The sequence below is a fragment of the Sus scrofa genome, chromosome 1, assembly GCF_054392235.1.
Source record: "Sus scrofa isolate SSC_HxYL_T2T_F1_AM1 chromosome 1, Sscrofa_HxYL_maternal_Yorkshire_Landrace_v2.0, whole genome shotgun sequence".
NCBI lineage: Eukaryota > Metazoa > Chordata > Mammalia > Artiodactyla > Suidae > Sus > Sus scrofa.
In genome coordinates this window covers 288,950,870-288,967,462 of record NC_139383.1, presented here as the reverse complement: position 1 = coordinate 288,967,462, position 16,593 = coordinate 288,950,870, and the positions used below count along the sequence as shown (strand labels likewise).

At 68.1% G+C, this 16,593-nt stretch overlaps 2 protein-coding genes across 3 annotated transcripts; both read right to left on the bottom strand.

The window, feature by feature from the left end:
* Positions 1-1,383: 1,383 nt before the first annotated feature.
* On the bottom strand, positions 1,384-4,139 carry LCNL1 (lipocalin like 1). Of its 2 annotated transcripts, XM_085001707.1 has the most exons (7): positions 3,541-3,710; positions 3,135-3,274; positions 2,587-2,660; positions 2,361-2,471; positions 1,974-2,075; positions 1,707-1,732; positions 1,384-1,492 (listed from the first exon to the last, which is right to left on the bottom strand). In XM_085001707.1, the coding sequence occupies exons 1-6, from the start codon at positions 3,637-3,639 to the stop codon at positions 1,707-1,709; spliced, it is 552 nt and encodes a 183-aa protein (XP_084857833.1). In that variant the 5' UTR covers positions 3,640-3,710; the 3' UTR covers positions 1,384-1,492. The 2 variants fall into 2 exon arrangements, with proteins under 2 accessions (XP_084857833.1, XP_084857827.1); XM_085001701.1 differs by lacking the exon at positions 1,384-1,492 and having other exon boundaries at positions 1,568-1,732; positions 3,541-4,139.
* A 658-nt stretch (positions 4,140-4,797) lies between these two features.
* Positions 4,798-7,611, bottom strand: PTGDS (prostaglandin D2 synthase). The gene is given in 7 exon segments (NM_214228.1): positions 4,798-4,899; positions 5,168-5,193; positions 5,814-5,915; positions 6,044-6,160; positions 6,516-6,592; positions 6,699-6,838; positions 7,453-7,611. Coding segments are annotated over 6 exon segments (570 nt in total). The 5' UTR covers positions 7,561-7,611; the 3' UTR covers positions 4,798-4,899.
* Between the last annotated feature and the right edge of the window lie 8,982 nt (positions 7,612-16,593).

Here is a 16,593-nt window from a genome sequence, read left to right as displayed (position 1 = left end):
GGGGCGGGGACACTCAGTAGGGAGAGACCGGGGCCCGCTGGAGGGTTGACCACCCCCCTGCCGACAGCCCACCCCCACCTTGAATCCCTGCTCTGGGGCACTTTCTACTCCTTCTCCTGTGGAGGCCGAGTGACAACTGACAGCTCAGGAGCAATAGATCAAAGGCTTTATCACCAGTCTCTGCAGACACCTCTCTAGGTGGGAGGGAGGGTGGGAGGGGCTGGCTCTCTGGGCCTTCCCTCGGGCTCCCCCACCCAGTGGGACGGTCGTCAGGCTGCAGGCAGGGGGGACACGGGCCAGGTCCCTGCCCTGCAGTCTCCAGGCCAGAGGCTGGCAGGTGGACCAGGCCTCCAGGTGTTGGGTGCTGGAGGGCCTCCCCGCCCAGCAGGGCCCAGATCAAGGAAGCAAGGCTGGCAGGACAGGGCTGTGGGGTTTTTCTGGTTTTTGGTTTTTTTTTCCAGCCACACTGAGGCATGTGGAAGTTCCCAGGCCAGGGATGGACTTTGAGCCATAATAGAGACCCAAGCTCCTGCAGGGACAACACTGGATCCTTAACCCACTGCACCACAGGGAACTCCCAGACTGTGTTTTTAGTGAAAAATGGCTAATTGAAGAGCAGAAGTAATAGTATAACAAGCCATTACCCAGATAGAACAATGATGAATATTTTGACATATTTACTTTTTTTTTTTTTGTCTTTTTGTCTTTTTAGGGCTGCGCCCATGACATATGGAGGTTCCCGGCTAGGGGTTGAATCGGAGTTGTAGCCGCCAGCCTACACCACAGCTCAGGCAACGCCGGATCCTTAACCCACTGAGTGAGGCCAGGGATGGAACCCGTGTCCTCATGGATGCTAGTTGGGTTCACTGACTGCTGAGCCATGACGGGAACTCCTGGTATTGTGTTTTGTTTTGTTTTGTTTTGTTTTTTGAACTAGTTCCATTACAGATATTGTGCCATTTTACCCTCAAATTCTTCAGGACCTTTCGTTACAAGACAGCGATATAGCCTCAGACACTGCAGCAGGACAGAGCTCTGCCTTGCGGGTGAGTTCAGGGGAGAAGGGGGCGCCGGGAGACTGGGCTGCGGTTTGGGAGGGGCCCCGGGGCCCAGCGGTGAGCCTCCGGTGGGACCCAGGTGCACACGTGGTGGCTCGCAAGGTTGGGCACCGCGCGGGTCTGGGCCACGGCATGGGAGCCCAGGGAAGCCCCCGCGATGGCCCCTGGCAGAGCCAAGCCTCGGCCCCATGCGGCCTAGCGCCCGCCCCTCCCAGCCCTGGAACCCCGCCACGCTGTCTTTCTCCAGGCAGGTCCCAGGGCTCAGGAGGCCCCCCAGCGAGGGCCACCTGGTTCCTCTGCTGCCACCAAAAGGAACACACAGCGCTGGCTGTTAGAGCCTGTTTATTGTGCTGGGGGCGGGGGTGGGAGAGCCGGTGCTCTTTGAGGAGGGCAGGGACTCCCGGCCGGATCCCTCTCTGCAAGCTCGACAGCGCCTGTGGGGGTGGGCGGCATCCTGGCATCCCCTCCTGCCCTCCCTGGGCCCGGCCCCGGGGCGGCTGTCCCTCCCCAGCGCTGCCACCCCCATTCTGTGGCACCACCCCCACCCCAGCCCAAGCGAGGGCCCCTGCAGCGCAGGCCTCTGGGCAGGAGGGCGTCCCTGGCCCCGAGTGGTCTGGGCGGGATGTCCGGGCAGCCCCGTGCACCCACCTAGGAGAAGGCACCCGCACACTGGTCTGTGGAAGAGAGAAGGCCTGAGGACCTGCCCTGCGCCCCCCAGGGGCAGAGCACCCACCCTCCTCTGAGCCGCCCGCCTCCGGCTTGCCGGTGACCCCTCCCAAGGGGCCCCGGCTCCAGGCGCAGCCCAGCCGCCAGGGCCTGGCCCTGGGCTCCTCAGAGTGGGCCTTGGGGCCTGGCCTCAAGGGTCTGGGGTCTTCCGGGTCCTGCACCCTGAGCCGACGCGGGGATGGGGCTCACCTGACTTGGGCAGCAGGGCGCCCTGGCTGGGGTTCAGGCCCACTTGGAGTGCCATCTGCTGCATCTTCTGGGCACCTTCAGGAAACAGCTCTGGGGCCCGGGCTGAGGGCAGGGAGGGCCAGTGAGCAGAGGGGCCAGGCTGGGAGGGGAGGAGGGGGAGGAGGGGAAGAGGGGGAGGGAAGGGGAGGGAAGGGGAGGGAGGGGTCCCTGGAGACGGTGGTTCCACCTGCCACCAAGTGGGACTTGCTGGAAAGCACCCCCCACACTCCAGACCCCACCTCCAGCTCGCAGAGGCCCCCCGAGGAAGGCTGGTGCCGGGAGGGGTGAGGGGGTGTCAGGAGAGCCGCCCCTCGGGCCTCTCCACCCCACCCACCACCCACCACCCACCGAAGAGCTGCAGCCAGACGCTCCTCACGCCTCCCTTCTGCGTCTCGACGTACAACACGGCGAAGTGCTTGTAGTCCGTGGCCGCCACCCGGATGTCTGTCTGGGCCAAGGCTGAGAGCAGAGCCCGCTGAGCCGGGCGCCGGCCCCGGACGCCAGTTCCCGCCCCGATGGCCTTGCCCCGCGCCCTACAGCGCCCCCCAGCCCCTCCCGGGCCGCCCCACCTCACCCGCGTTGCTGAACTGCCCGTCCACGGCACCCTTGGTGAAGGTCACGTCTGCCTTCTGGCACCCGCCGTCCGGCCTGGGGAGGAGGACCCCCGGCGGCCTGAGCAGCGGCCCCCGCCCAGGCGGCCCGGCCCTGCTCGGATCCTGGGGACGCGGCCATCCCCGCGTGCAGGGGGCGGTGACCAGCCTGCCCCAGCGCCCCCTCATCCCCGTCGCATCCGTGCCTGCAGCACACAGGTGCTTTACAGAGCCCTCGCGGGTGAGGAGAAAGAGCGAGCCAAGGGACAGCCAGGGCTGCGCGTCACACACGCACACACATGCACACGCCCACGGAGACGCAAGGTCGCGGCTCCTCCGGGTCCAGGCCTCGGGCAGGGCCCCCGGGGAGCAGGGAGCTGCTGCTGCTTTCGAGGCTGGCAGCCTGGCCCGGGCTGGGGCCCAGCCCTGCCCCCGGATGTGTCGGGACGCCTCTGGTGCCTGCGGGCTCGCATCCGACCTCACGCTGGCCGGGCCAAGGCCCTGCCCGAGGTGGGCCCGTGGGATCACTTACGTGGAGTACCCGAACTTGAGGGCCAGGTCGCCATTGGCCAAGGGGGTCACCAGGACGACAGGCATCTTCAGGTGGTCCCTGGAGTCCAGGAAGGCCTGGTCGTCCGACACGACCCCCACCATGTACCAGGTGCCCTGGAACTGCAGGGGCGGCAGGGGCAGCTGGAGGCAGCCCCTCCCCGCCTCAACCCTGCCAGGGCGGGGACCGCTGCAAGGCATGCGGCGTGAGGCCTCAGGAGCGTGGTGGGCACAGCCCAGACGCCCGCCCGCCCCGAGTCAGATGGGCAGATGCACATGGGCGTCCTCCCTCCACCCCCAGGCTGGAGCCAAGCCCAGATCAGAGGGTATGGACAGGGCCGGGCTGGGCGCTCTAGGAGGAAGGCAGGCCTGGGGCCGACCGGGCACACCTGGCTGGCATCGAAGTCGGCCTGGATGGGGACCTGGGCCTGGCCTGGGGCTGCCCCAAGCAGGGCGAGGGTCGAGCCGATGAGCAGCGTGTGCAGCATGGCGGAGCCGCCCTCGATGACCAGGGCGCGGGCTCGGGAGCAGGGCAGGCGTGCTGGGGGCCTCTCCCGCTGTGTTTTTATGCCCCTAAGATGCCCTGGGGCGCTGGCCTGAGACACAGCCCACTGCGATAGGCTCCGATCAGGTTGCGCCCCAGAGCACCCTGGCCCAGCTGCCTCCAGCCAACCCCGCCCACCCCTGGCGTCTCCTCCTGGGAAGGGGGCCGATGCCCCGCAGCAAGGGAAGGGGTAGTCCTGGCAGGCCCTGTGGGATGTGGCCCCCAGCCCTGGGCCCAGGCACAGTCCGAGGCCCCCTCCTCCAGGAAGCCCTCCCAGAAGCTCACCCTGACCTCTGAGCCTCATAACCCTTGGGGCCTATGCAGGGCCTGGCTGAGGTTTGCCTGGGGGGTGGGGGGGGGCACTGGTGGGCCCCGCACACTGTGAGCCCAGAGAGCCCAGGACAGGGCCCTGAGAATGCCACCCGGCTGGGACTCTGGTGGGGAGGGGGATGCTGGCTCTTGGTCTGCTTTGGTGCAGGGGCCAGGCCCTTGCGCGCGCTTGAGGCCCAGGCCAGAGGCCTGGGGACTGGGGCTCACAGGTAGCCGGAGGGGGTGTGAGGGTGGTGGGTCCCCAGCCCCTCGGTCAGTCTGTGCCTGTTGCGGGGGGTGGACTCTGCAGCTGCCTCCATCTCTGTGCCCCCAACCTTATCTCTGCCCAGTGGGGGCGCTCTAATCCCACACCTTCCACTCCCCATGCCAACCCCCGCCTCGGCCCTCGCACCTGCCCTGCTAGGGTGGCCGCTTGAGGGGGTGTGGCTGGAGGGGCTGTCGTCAGCTCAGAGCCCTGAGGGGACCCGCTGGCAATCCCCTTAGCTGTCCTGGCTGCTGACGCAGCCCGTGGCCACCCATCCCACCAGGAGCTGAGCCAGCGGGTCCTGGCCCCCCTTGGGGCAGGGGGGTGGTGTCCTGCAGAGCCAGCCTCGGAATTTTACAGACGATGAAGGGACAGCCAGGCCCAAAGCAAGAGCGGGGTGACCAGGTGCCAGGGAGCTGGCCAGAGCCAGGCCTGGGGGGGCGACAGCTGCAGGACAGACAGGCAGGAGCCGGGCTGCTGACTTGCTTCTGGAGTTTATTCTCAGGGCAGAGAAAGGCCCTGGGGGCAGAGGCGGGGCCAGGAGGAGCCCCGCTGGGTCTCAGGTCTCGGGGTGTTGGAGGAAAAGCTGAGCAGTGCAGGATGGCCAGGTCCTGAGAGTGGGGGGGTCACCTGGCCGAGAGAGCAGGGCCTGTGTGGGGGCAGGTGGCGCTGCCCCCCCGCCCCGCTGGGTGCCCCATCCCCCCACAGCTCTCAGTGAAGGGAGCCAGCCTCCTGTCACCTCCCTGCGTCTCCCCTCAAGTCCATCTCCTCCTCCCCCAGCCACCTCTCTGATCCCTCGCCCTGGACCAGCGCCCGTCTGCCCGGTCCACCCTCGCAGGCCGGTGGGTGGCTCTGCGGGAACGAATGAGCGGCGGGCCAGCCGCAGCCCCGCACTCACCTACTCATGCTCCTCGAGGCACTTCTCTGCAAGAAAGGAGCCCAGGACACGGTCGGTGTCCAGGCCACAGGCCACGGCCCACGGCCCATGCCCCCCCCCCCCCGGCTCCCTGCCCCCCCAGCTCTCAGAGCCCTGGAGAGCGCCTTGGTTGATCTGAAAACTGCCACCACAGCCCATCACTCCCACCCCTCGTCCAGGCCCTGCTCCTCCCAACAGAAAGGGGGTCCTGTCCCCACCTGGGCCCAGAGCAGACCCCCTGCCCCAGGGAGGTCATGGCCGTGGGCCGTGTCTGAACCCCAGTGTGGCTGGTGTCCCTGTGTCCCCTTGGGCACCCCGCCCCATGGGTCCTGTTTCTAGTGCCTGCTCCCTCCAGGCCAAGGACCCAGGTATCCTGGGTGCTGACCCGGGGCCGGCACGTGCTGGGTGAGCCAGGAGGGATGTCTCCTGGAGGTGTGTCTTCCTGTGCCCGGCCTGGGGGCTGCAGGCCGTGGGCACCGGGCAAGGACTCGCTGCCCCCCCTCCGGAGGCCATGTTCCGGCCAGTGGGCGGTCTGGCCGGACAAAACCGCCGCCCGCGGCCTCCCTGGGATCTGGAGACGGTCTGTCTGCCTCCTAATCCCCTCCCAGCCGGACTGGCGGCCCCTCACCGTTGCGCGGCAGGAAGACAATGCCGTCCTCTGTGAAGCCCCGCGCCTTGGCGAAGGCGGTGAACTTCTCCCTGACCGCGGCCCCCGGGGCCTGGCTGCGGCCTGCGCGGGAAGGAGGAGCCGCTGGCCTGGGGCGGGGGTGGGGATCCCCACTCCCCCCGTCCCCCGACGGCCCTCGGCCCTCGACGTGGGGGCGGGCCAGGCTGCGGGCCCTGGCGAGGCGCACGTACTGTAGAGCGTGGCCATGCGGAAGGCCGGGCCTGGGCTCGGGCCGCTCTCGGTGTGGAGCAGGGCGTAGTTCTTGTAGTCAGTCTCCACCACCGACACCTCGAGGTTGCTGCCCCCGTCTGGGAACCCGAGAGACAGGACCCTCGGGCTGGCGTGGGAGGGCGCGCCCTGGCTGTGGCCTCCCCACCCCTGCTTCCTGCCCGCACGGCGCTCCTGGGACGGAGAACTGTGGGGTGTGAGGGGAGCACGGCGGGGGGGGGGGGGCTGCCCGATGGCTGCGGATGGGCCAGCAGGACGGGCCGCAGATTCGGGAAGTGGCATCACAGGGCAGGGAGGGGCCCGACAGGAAGAGCCTGGGGCAGTCCAGGGGGACCCTGGCCGCACAGCCATCAGCCCACCCCATGTACGGCCAGGCAGAGGGTCAGCAAGGGTCACTCCCCGCTGGACCCGGGGTCTGGGGAGGGCCCCACTCACGGGGGCTGGTGTAGCTGTAGCAGCCCGGGGGGCCCGCAGGACGCAGCATCAGAGTTCGGGTCACACACTGGTCTTTCCTGTGGGGCAGGTCACCCTTGGGGTCAGGGGTCAGGCCAGGGGTGTCCCGAGACCACGACCGTGGGCGGGGAGCTCTTGGCCCCAGGAGCCTGGCCTGCTGCCCACCTGAGGAAGGTGGAGGTCAGGTTGAAGCCGCCGTCCGGCGCCGGGGCCACCAGCGATTTGCACATGGACAGCACCTTCTTCTTCTCCAGGAACCAGCTCGAGTTGGAGGCGAGGCCCGAGGTGAACCAGCGCCCCAGGAACTGCGGCGAACGCCCCCGCCCCTGTCGGCCAGGACCCTCGGGACGCGCCCCGCCCCGCGCCCTCGGCCCCAGGCCCCGGGGGCGACCGTGCCAGGAGGGGGCGCCGGCGGCGGTGCCAGGCGGGGGCGGGGGCGCGGGCAGCAGAGGGCGGGGCGGGGCGGGGCTGGACGTTCCCGAGCGGGAGCGCGCCCCCGCCTTGTGCGCGCGCGGGGGGGGGGGGCGCGCCTGCCCGCCGCCAGGAGGTGTGTCCTCGGACCTGGGCGTGGAGCGCCGGCCTCGTTCCCGGGGTGGTGTGAGCTCGTTGGGCTATAGCCGCATCGGGTCAGGGATGGCGGGCACACGGTGACCCGTGTCTTCATGTGCCGTGTGTGTGTGTGTGTGTGTGTGTGTGTGTGTGTGTGTGTGTGTGTGTGTGCGCGCGCGCGCGCGTGCGCACGCGCGCACTCACAACACGGGGGCTCCCCTGTCAGTCGGGGATCCTTGGCTCTGCTCTCGCCAGGAGCAGGGGCCTGGGGGGCTCTGGGGGTCCGCCTCCTCCTGCCCATCCAGCCCTCCTTCCCTTCCGCTCCCCACAGGGCCTGTCACACTTTGGGGACCAGGCAAGGGGCCCTCACCTTGTCCTCCTGGAAGTTGGGCTGCAGGGAGGCCTGGGCTGGGGTTTGCAGGACCCCCAGTGTCCCCAGCAGGGCCAGCCCTAGCCACAGCGAGCTCGGAGTGGCCATTCTCCCAGAGCGGAGTGGCAGTGCAGGCAGAGTGAGCGAGGCGGGCAGGAGCATCCGAGGCCGCGGGGGAGACCCCTATTTATGGGCCTGGCTTGGCCTCCATCCAGGGCACAAGGACAGCCCACTGGAGCCTCGTGATGCGGGGGGGGAGGACAGGGCCACTGAGCAAGGCGGCAGCCTCGCCCCCCGCAGGGCTGCTTATGTAAGCTACAGGCACGGCCTATTACAGGCCGGGGGGCTGCCACCCCCGGCTGAGCGAGGATGGGGGCCAGGCGGGGCTGGTCCCTTCTCCCGCCCCAGGGAGACCTGCCCCTGCAGCCCAGATGGGGACAGGGGCCAAGCGCTCTGGGGCCTCTGGTCACTTCCCACGGGGGCTGGGAGCCCCCTCACGACCCCGACCACTGTATACCACTGTCCTCTCTCCAAGTCTGCTGACCCTGGGAGGGGACACGAGGCCACATTCGCACTGTGTGGGTTTGGCCCTGGGGGTGGTGGGACACTTGGGCCAAGGTGAGGACGCCAAATCTGCTCCCACAGTGGGCACAACCTCCCCCACAGCCAGGTCGGGGCTCCGGCCTTGGGCCCCGGAGCATCTATGCCCGGAGTCTGGCTGGCGGCACCTGTGGGGCTGCCTGTCCGGTTACCTGGCTGCTGAGGCTGCTGTCTCCCCATAGGACAGGACGCCAGGGAACCTGTCCGCCTTACAGCCAGGGCCGCCTCCCTGCAGAGGCCTCCTTGGGTTGACGGGCTGTCTCTGAGGTCCTGGGCCCTGTTAGAATCTGTCAAGGGTCACCTGTCCTCTGGTCCTGTCCAGGGCCCCCCCAGACCAGCCAGGGCTTCAGCACAGGACTGAATGGGGTGGGGGTGGAGGCCCAAGGGGCATGGGGCCGGGGCCAGTGCGGTGACAGGCTGTCATGCCTCGCAGGGTGCGGGCTCTTGTCCCAGTGCCTGGCACATTCTGCCCGGAAGCTGGATTCTTGGCAGCCCTGGCCTCTGGCTTTGGAGTAGCCCCAAGGCTGCCCGGAAATAATCAAGGGGGCGGCGTGGGCTCAGGCTGGCTCCCTGAATGGGGGCAGCTTGGGCCCTGCCACCCACCTAGTGGGGGTAGAAGGGTGGGCATCAGGCCCACAGGGGTGCTGGGGAGGTTGGTACGGGCTTCTTGGCATGGCTGGACCCCTGCTGAGGGGCAGTGGCCTCCACCTCTCACTGGGGTCTGCATGGCCCTTTGTCTCCCCGCCGCTGGCCCAGGGGTCTGGGAGCACAGACTGGGGTTTCTTTAGGAGGCACCCGGGGGAGCCACTGGGTGGGCAGTGCTGCGCTAGGGTCCCCCGCTTTGTCACTGGCGCTGGGGCTGGCGGGGGTGGGGCACTGTGGGTGTCCCAGGCAGAGGTCAACATGAGGGGGCGGGGCGGAGGCAGGAGGTGCCTAATTGGGGAGGGAGGGACGGGGGGGGGGGGGGATGTAAGTGGGCAGCGGTGCAGGGGAGGGGCAGAGGCAGGCTGAGACCCCACCCTTCCGCCCCAGCCTCCCCTCAGCCGCCTCAGGCTGAGGCTCAGGCTCAGCCATTCACGCTCTAGGCTGTCGGGGGACAGTCCGTCAGAGCAGGTGGGAGCAGGGGGCTGCCCCAGGCCGCCCCAGGCTGCAGACCTGGGGGGCCCTTTCAGAGGGATGGGGACTGCGGGGGGAAGGCCTGGGGCTCGGCGTTTGCCAGGTCTAGGTAGGGTCTCCCCTGAGACACCAGCAAGATTTCTGTCCCTTTCTTCTCTTCTGCGAGATGGAGCAGGTGGGGGGCGGCATCCACGGCCTCAGGACTCCCTCTGCAGTCTCCGGACCCGGGCCCTCTGCCCTGCACTTGGCCCCGTGTGTGGGCAGCCCCCTGGCTGGGCCATCTCTGCCCTGCAGGTGGTGGGTCCTGCAGGTGGGAGCTCCTGCCTTTCCCTCGGGGCCGAGGTGACCCTGGAGGCGGGACCACAGTTCTGAGCAGGACAGGCAGCAAGGTGGGCACCCAGCGGGGTCGGGGGTCAGAGTGTTGGGCAGGGGGCACGTTGCCACAGCCCCCATCTGTGTCACCCGCTCCCCCCGCTCCCCGGGCCTCTTCTGGGCGCTGGCAAAGCTGGCCGTGTGTGAGGACGGGTCCGGCTCCGTTGGTCCTGAGAGCACAGGCCAGGCCAGGAGAGAGCCCATCTAGGGCTTGGGGACACACATCAGAGAGGGCACTCTGGCTGCCCCAGTCGGTGACCCGGCTGCTCTGGCTGCACCCACAGCCTGCCCTGCAGCCCCTGGCCGCCCACGGGCCATCTGGCGGTCACGCCGGCTCCTCCCGGCATCAAGTGCTCCTTTCTGGTGGGGGAGGGGTGTGGGGACAGATGTGGCCTCAGGGGACGGGGCACAGGCACAGCATTGCTGGGCTGCAGGGATGGGGTCAGCCAGGGGCCAGGCTGGGCTCCAGCAGGGTGTGTCCAGCATTTCAGGAGGGGCTGACCCAGGCCATCTGTGGGGGGACAGGCAGAAACCGGGTGGGGCTGGAGCAAGGGGGGAGCAGGGGGAGTGAGAGGCCATGGAGGGCTGGGGAGAGGTGGTGCGGGGGAGGGGGCGAAGGCCCCTGGTTGGAGGGGCTCTGGGGACAGGGGGAAGGTGGCGAGGGAGGCTTGGGTCCTCTGGAAGAGTTCTGCTCCCACACATTTCCAGAGGCAGCTCATCCTCGAGGGGGCTCGGAGGATGCTGAAGTCAGGGTGTGCCAGATGGAGTCCCCATGTCACCTGGGTCCCTTCTTCCTTCCACCTCCCCGGCTGAGCTCTGGCTGCACCTGCCTGGCTCCTCCCCCACCGCAGGGAGAGGGAGCAGATGCCTCACCCTTTGCCCAGCCGGGCACCTGCCTGCCCCCTCTCTGCCCGTGGGTTCTCCCCAGGCGCTCTGAGGGTCCAGCCTCACCTGAGCCGAGAGAGGTAGCAGCAGAGTGATAGTCACCCCTGAATCGAAGACTGTCGAGGTCGCCCTGAATCAGGACCTGTCCTCCTAAGGTGCCGCCAGGCCAAGGAAGGAGCACTGCCCCTGGAGGTGTGGGGGGAGGGGCGGCACAGGGCCCAGGAGCCCTAGAGCCAGGGACCATCTCGGCGTGCTGGGCTGCCACCCATGCACGGGCCGGGGCCAGAGGCTCTCCTGGGTCTGGCAGGGACAGAGAGACCAGGTCTTTTTTTTTTTTTTAAAGGCTATACCTGCGGCATGTGGAAGTTCCCAGGCTAGGGGTCAAATCAGAGCTGCAGCTGCCGGTCTATACCACAGCTGTGTAGATCACAACGCGGGATCTGAGCCGCGTCTGGGACCTACACCACAGCTTGCGGCAATGCCGGATCCTTAACCCACTGAGTGAGGCCGGGGATCGAACCTGCATCCTTATGGATACTAGTCGGGTTCTTTACCTGCTGAGCCACAACAGGAGCTCCAACGAGGCCTTCCTGAGCCTCTGCTTCTCCATCTGCACAGAGACACTCCCACCTCCTGGGGTCTCCGAGGGCTGTGGCTCGAGCAGGGCAGGAGTCAGGCCTGGGCCTGGCTGAGCGCCCCCTCGTTCCACCTGTCCAGGCTGGTCTGGGGCCCTCCCTGCCAGATGCCCACTCGCCCTGTCCTCCCAAGGCAGAGCCGGGAACAGACCCTGTGGGAAGGCAAGTTTGGGCCTGGGGGTAGCTGGAACCCCCGGGGCAGTGTGGGGCCCTGGGCACTCCCAGCAGGGTGATGCCACCCACAGGGGTCCTGGGGGCTCCCGCTGGGGCAGAGGGGGCGGGAGGCCTGGGTGGCAGTTGGCCTGGCAGGAGGTGGACCCAGGGGGCTGGGTGGAGCGCTGGCCTGGGGGCTACTGTTAATGGGTTCACTGCTGGCCCCACGCCAGGCCGAGCTCATCTTCGTCCGAACGGCAGGACTGAGAAAAGAATGTCCACAGATGGACTTTCCCTTGCGGCTCAGTGAGTTGGGAACCTGACATAGTGTCCATGAGGAGTTAGTTTCCATCCCTGGCCTCTCTCAGGGGGTTAAGGATCCAGCATCGCCGCCAGCTGCAAGGTAGGTCGCAGACGTGGCTCCGATCTGGCGTTGCTGTGGCTGTGGCGGAGGCCGGCAGCTGCAGCTCCCATTCGACCCCTAGCCTGGGAGCCTCCACAGGCCGCGGGCATGGCCCTAAAAAGACAAAAAGAATCTCTGCAGACACGCAAGGAGTAATGAGAGAAAATCTACACACATTTCCCAGCAACTCCAGCGGCGTGGATTCAGGAAAAAAAGGGAAGTCGGGGAGGGCTGGACAGCAGCTCCCAGAGACAGACCGCAAGGCGGCAGTTTTACCGGGAGCCGCGGCCTCGCCAGCTCCTGCATGTGTTCAAAGTGCCTGAATGAGAAGATTTTTAAAGATAAACTTTAATTTTTTTTTTTTTTTGGTCTTTTTAGGGCTACTCTCTCAGCATAAGGAGGTTCCCAGGCTAGGGGTCCAATCGGAGCTACAGCGGCCGGCCTACACCACAGCCACCATGCAGGATCCAAGCCCAAGTCTGCAAACTACACCACAGCTCACGGCAACACCAGATCCTTAACCCACAGAGCAAGGCCAGGGATCGAACCCGCAACCTCATGGTTCCTAGTCAGATTCGATTCCGCTGCGCCACGGTGGGAACTCCTAAGTGTTAGGATCGTTTCGGATCTAGAGAAAAGCCGAGAGGCTCCCACACCCCGCCCTGTCCCGCGACATCAGCCTGGGGCATTTGCTGCAGTTAAGGAACCCGTGTTAACCCACTAGGATGTGACGTCCGCGCTTTGCCGCGTCCCCTCAGCTTTCCCGGTGCCCTTTCCTGACCCAGGGCCCCAGCCGGGAGCTGCACGCCGGGCCGGCCCCTCGGCTCCTCTGACACGCCGGCCGTGGCAGGGTCACCCACGCTCGACGGCGGGGATGGGCGGGGACCTGGCAGAAACCCCAAGACTGAGGCTTAGCTGAGACGGGGGTTGGTTCCTCTTGGAGGTAAACGACCAGAGGTGGGAGCTCACGGACCCTCCTGGCCGCGTCGCCCGTGGACCTGGCCTCTGCCCCGCGTTGCTGGCTCTGTCCCGTCCCTGCCGGCCCCGAGGCCGGCGGCCAGAGTGCCCTCTCTCAGAAGGCTTCCGGGAGGACGCGGATGTCACTGCGCGTCTCTCATCCAGACTTAGCCACGGGGCCGCGACCAGCTACCCCGAAAGCTGGAAGTGGAAGGCTGCCTGCCTGCCACGTGGCCGCTGCTGGTGACACCGAGGCTCCACGGTGGACCAGAAGGGAGGACGTGTGCGTCCCTCCCCAGGACGGGGCCACAGGCCTGCCCACCCCTGGGTGTCCTGCCCTCCGGGCCTGGATGAGCTTCCTATGGTCTGAGGCCTGAAGCCTGAAACACAGTCTCCTCCCGACAGCGGCCGATACTCCGGCCTGAACATCCGTGGGTGAGAGGTGGTGCGTGCGGGTCAGGCGGGCTGCCCGGGACGGGGCAGTGAGGACGGAGCCCTGGCACACCAAGGGCCAGCGCTCCCCCCGCTCCAGGCGGAGGAGGGGTCACTCCCTGCCCACCCTCTCCAGTGGCCCTCTCCCGGGCACCACAGTCCAGCCACAGCACAGGCCTCGCGGTCAAGCAGGAGCCAGGCGCTTGCTCAGCAGGTGCCCCTCCCTGCCCTCCCCCGTGAGGACCACGGTCTGTGGCTCCCACGTGTCAGGCCCTCCAAGCCACATCCTGGCCCCTGGCCGGTCCCTGCTGGAGGCCTGGGCCATGCAGGCGCCCCCCTGGCCAGTGGCAGCTGGGCCCCCACTCTGGGTGGGGCCGGGGTGAGTGGCAGGCCACGTGGGAGCACCTGGAAAGGACAGACGGGGCACTCGGGGGGCCCGAGGTTCGAGGGGACGAGCCACAGATCTGGGGAAGGGGAAGGCAGGAGGGAGGAGGTGCAGTGGGAAGGGCGGGCGGGGTCCCCGGGGTGCTCGTACCCGGGCTTGGAGTTGGGAGAGGGCCGAGCTCAGAGTCAGGGAAGGGAGGGGTGACGGGGGCCCATGCCAGGGGCACAGCCGACGCAGAGGACACAGATTCTTCTGAGGCTGCAGGGAGGCGAGGCAGGTGCCAGGAGGGCTGGGGTCCCGGAGCCCCGGAGGGGGGCGGGCCTGGGGAGGATCGGAGCCCAAGGGAGGTCACAGAGGCCACGCCTGGATGGGGCTTGCGGGCTGGCAGGATGCAGGCTCTGCCCAGACCTTCGCAGAGGCCCGTCCTTCCTGTGGGAGAACCTGGTCACCCCCACCCCTGTCCCGGAATCGGGGCTTCCTCTTGTCCTGGAGGCAGCATCTTGGCCCTAAAGGAGGCTGGACCAGAAGGTGGGGTCGGGGCTCAGGAGGGGAGGGGCTGAGAGGTGGGCTGGGCCTGGGGTCACACAGGGGACACGTGGGCTCTGAGCTCCATCCAGCGCGGCCACAGCTGGCCCCTCGGCCCTGAGGTCCTCTGGGCATCGGCCAGGGCTGAGCTTGGCAGGGCCGCAGACCAGGGTCCCGGCTGGAAGGTGGCGTGGGCAGCGGGCAGGGAGCCGGGGGCCGGGGGCCCGCGGGTGGCTGTGCTGCTGAGCTGGGTCGCAGGGCAGAAGCTCTGCCAGGAGGTGGAGCGGGCAGGCCACCGGCTCCCCCTCCACTTGGCAGAGGATGAGTCGGCCTCGCTGTGTGCACAGCTGTCAGGTCCACACAGCAAGGGCTCACACGTGGGGTCTGCAAGCCGGCCTCCAGCGCCTCCTCACGGGCCGGGGACCGGGGCCTGGGGCCCCGGGGCCCTGTGGTGGGGCTGACTGTGCTGAGGGCTCTGAAGACCCAGGTCCAGGCCTGTAACCGCGTCCACAGCCAGACTTGGACGGGACGGAGCTGGCGGGGCCCAGGGAGGGGCTGCACGAGGCTCCTGGAAGGGCCGGGCAGCGGGCGGCGGGCGCCACTGTCTGTTTCTATGGCTGCAGGGCCAGCGCTGCTGGGGGTGGGGGGGCGCTGGCCTCGGCCAAGGTCTCCGTCCCCGGACCCGGGGGCCTCCCCTGCCTGCGGCTCCTCCGGCGGAACAAAGCCAGCTCCCAGTTCATTCCCGCAGACCTAAGAAACACAGTGACTTCCTGCAAAACAAACAGCTTTCTGCCAGAGCATTCTTCCCGGATGTGCCTGGGCACCGCGCCCCGCCCCGCCCCGCGGGGGGACCTTTGTGAGGAGACGTGACCGTACAACCGGGAACAGAGGCACGCGGTGTGCACCTGTGCCTGTGTGCCTGTGTGTGCACGGGGGCCCGTGTGCACGTGCGCCTGTTTGTGTGTGTGCCTGTGAGTGTGTGCCTGTGTGTGCCTGTGAGCGTGTATGCCTGTGTGTGTGCGTGCCTGTGAGTGTGGGCCTGTGTGTGTGTGTGCCTGTGTGTGTGCCTGTGTGTGTGTGTGTGTGCCTGTGTGCACGTGCATGAACAATGGTGGGGACAATTTCAGCCGCCCCCTCCCACCAGCCCGGGGGGCTGCGGCTTCCTCCCCAGGGAAGGGAGGTGGGGGGTCAGCCCATCCCCGTGGTCCTGCAGGTGCCCAGGCCTCTTGGCCCTGGGCTGGTTCCAGTGGCCAGAGCCCATGACCTTCCCTCCCCAGCCCCTCCCGGCAAGCCCGCCCCGTCTGCCTGGCCACCAGACATGGTCCCGGGATGGCCCCAGGGGAGGAGCCCCTACCGGTGCCCCTGGTCTCAGGCACGGGGTGGGGGTGTACGTGATGCTGACAGTCTGAAGTCTGGCCTGGGACACCGCAGGCTGAGCTCTGGGCCCCAGTTGTCCAGGCCTCACAAGCCTCCCGCAAGCCCGCCAGCGAGGAAAGAAGGGCGTGATGGCTCTGGGGTGGCGGGGAGCTGGGGTTGTGAGGGCCTGCTCACGCCCCGGGACTGCACCTCCATCCAGCTCCTGGGAGCTGGCCGGCTTGTTGAGGCAGCGGTGGGGGAGCCGGGCCCGTCAGCTGCCACACTTCCCCTCCGTGCTGGGTCCAGGTCTGGGGCCTGGAGGCGAAGGCAGCGTGGCGGGGTCCCCCTTCCCAGGCCAAGGCTGCCCCGGAGGCCGCCCCGGCCCCTGTTCCCAGAGCGCCAGGGCCCAAAGCCCCGCAGGCTGCCCTCCCCCTGCCCAGCAGAGGCGTCTGATGCACAGAACTCCTGGACGGCTGGGCAGATGGATCTCCCGCTCCTCCCCACGTCCCAGGGTGAGCAGGGGCACTTGCCCACAGCCACCCTGTCACACGGGACTGCGTGGGACCGCTGCCACGTGGCATCCTCCTCGTGTGCTGGCGGGGCCGTGGGATGAGTCTGGGAAATTGGACAGCCAGGCCCGAGCTGCCTCCGGAGGGGGCTTCCGGGAAAAAGAGCGCTAGGCCTCAGGACCAGAAGTGGGGTCGGGGGAGACGCGGGCTCTGTTCTTGTACCCACAGAGCCGCCCCCCAGCCCATCGCTCGGGACCCCACCCCAGCGCACCGGCTGCCCGCTTCCTCCCTCAGCAAACAGCAGCTCTGGAAGCCCCAGGGGCTGGGCTGGGCCCGAGGGCCCAGGAGGTGATGAGGCTCTCCGACCAGGATAAAGGCTGGATTCGGCTCGGTGCAGAGGAGGTGAACCACGGGGCTCCTCCGGCAGCCTCCCCGGCCCCGCGGCCACCCCTCAGGGGCCGCATCCCAGGAGGAGCCCTGCCTGGTCTGCACGCCCCACGGTCCAGCCCAGCCCTGTCCCCGCGGAGCCTGAGAGGGGCGCGAGGGCGGGGCTTCCCACAAGTCCCCCGTCCCCATCGCCCAGGCCCCTCTGCCAGCCGTGCCCCCCACCCTGCACCTGCGTGCCCACTCACGTCTGGGGCCCTTCGAACATGGGGCCCGTTCCTGACCCCACTGGAGCCTGAGGTCAGGACAGTGGGGTGAGTCCACGTCCACATTGTGGCCGCGGGGCGCCTTACCCAGCCCTGGCATCCCGCGTGGAAAGGAAGTGTGTCCCCAGCCTCGCACAGGCCCGGCCCCTGGAACCACCGACTG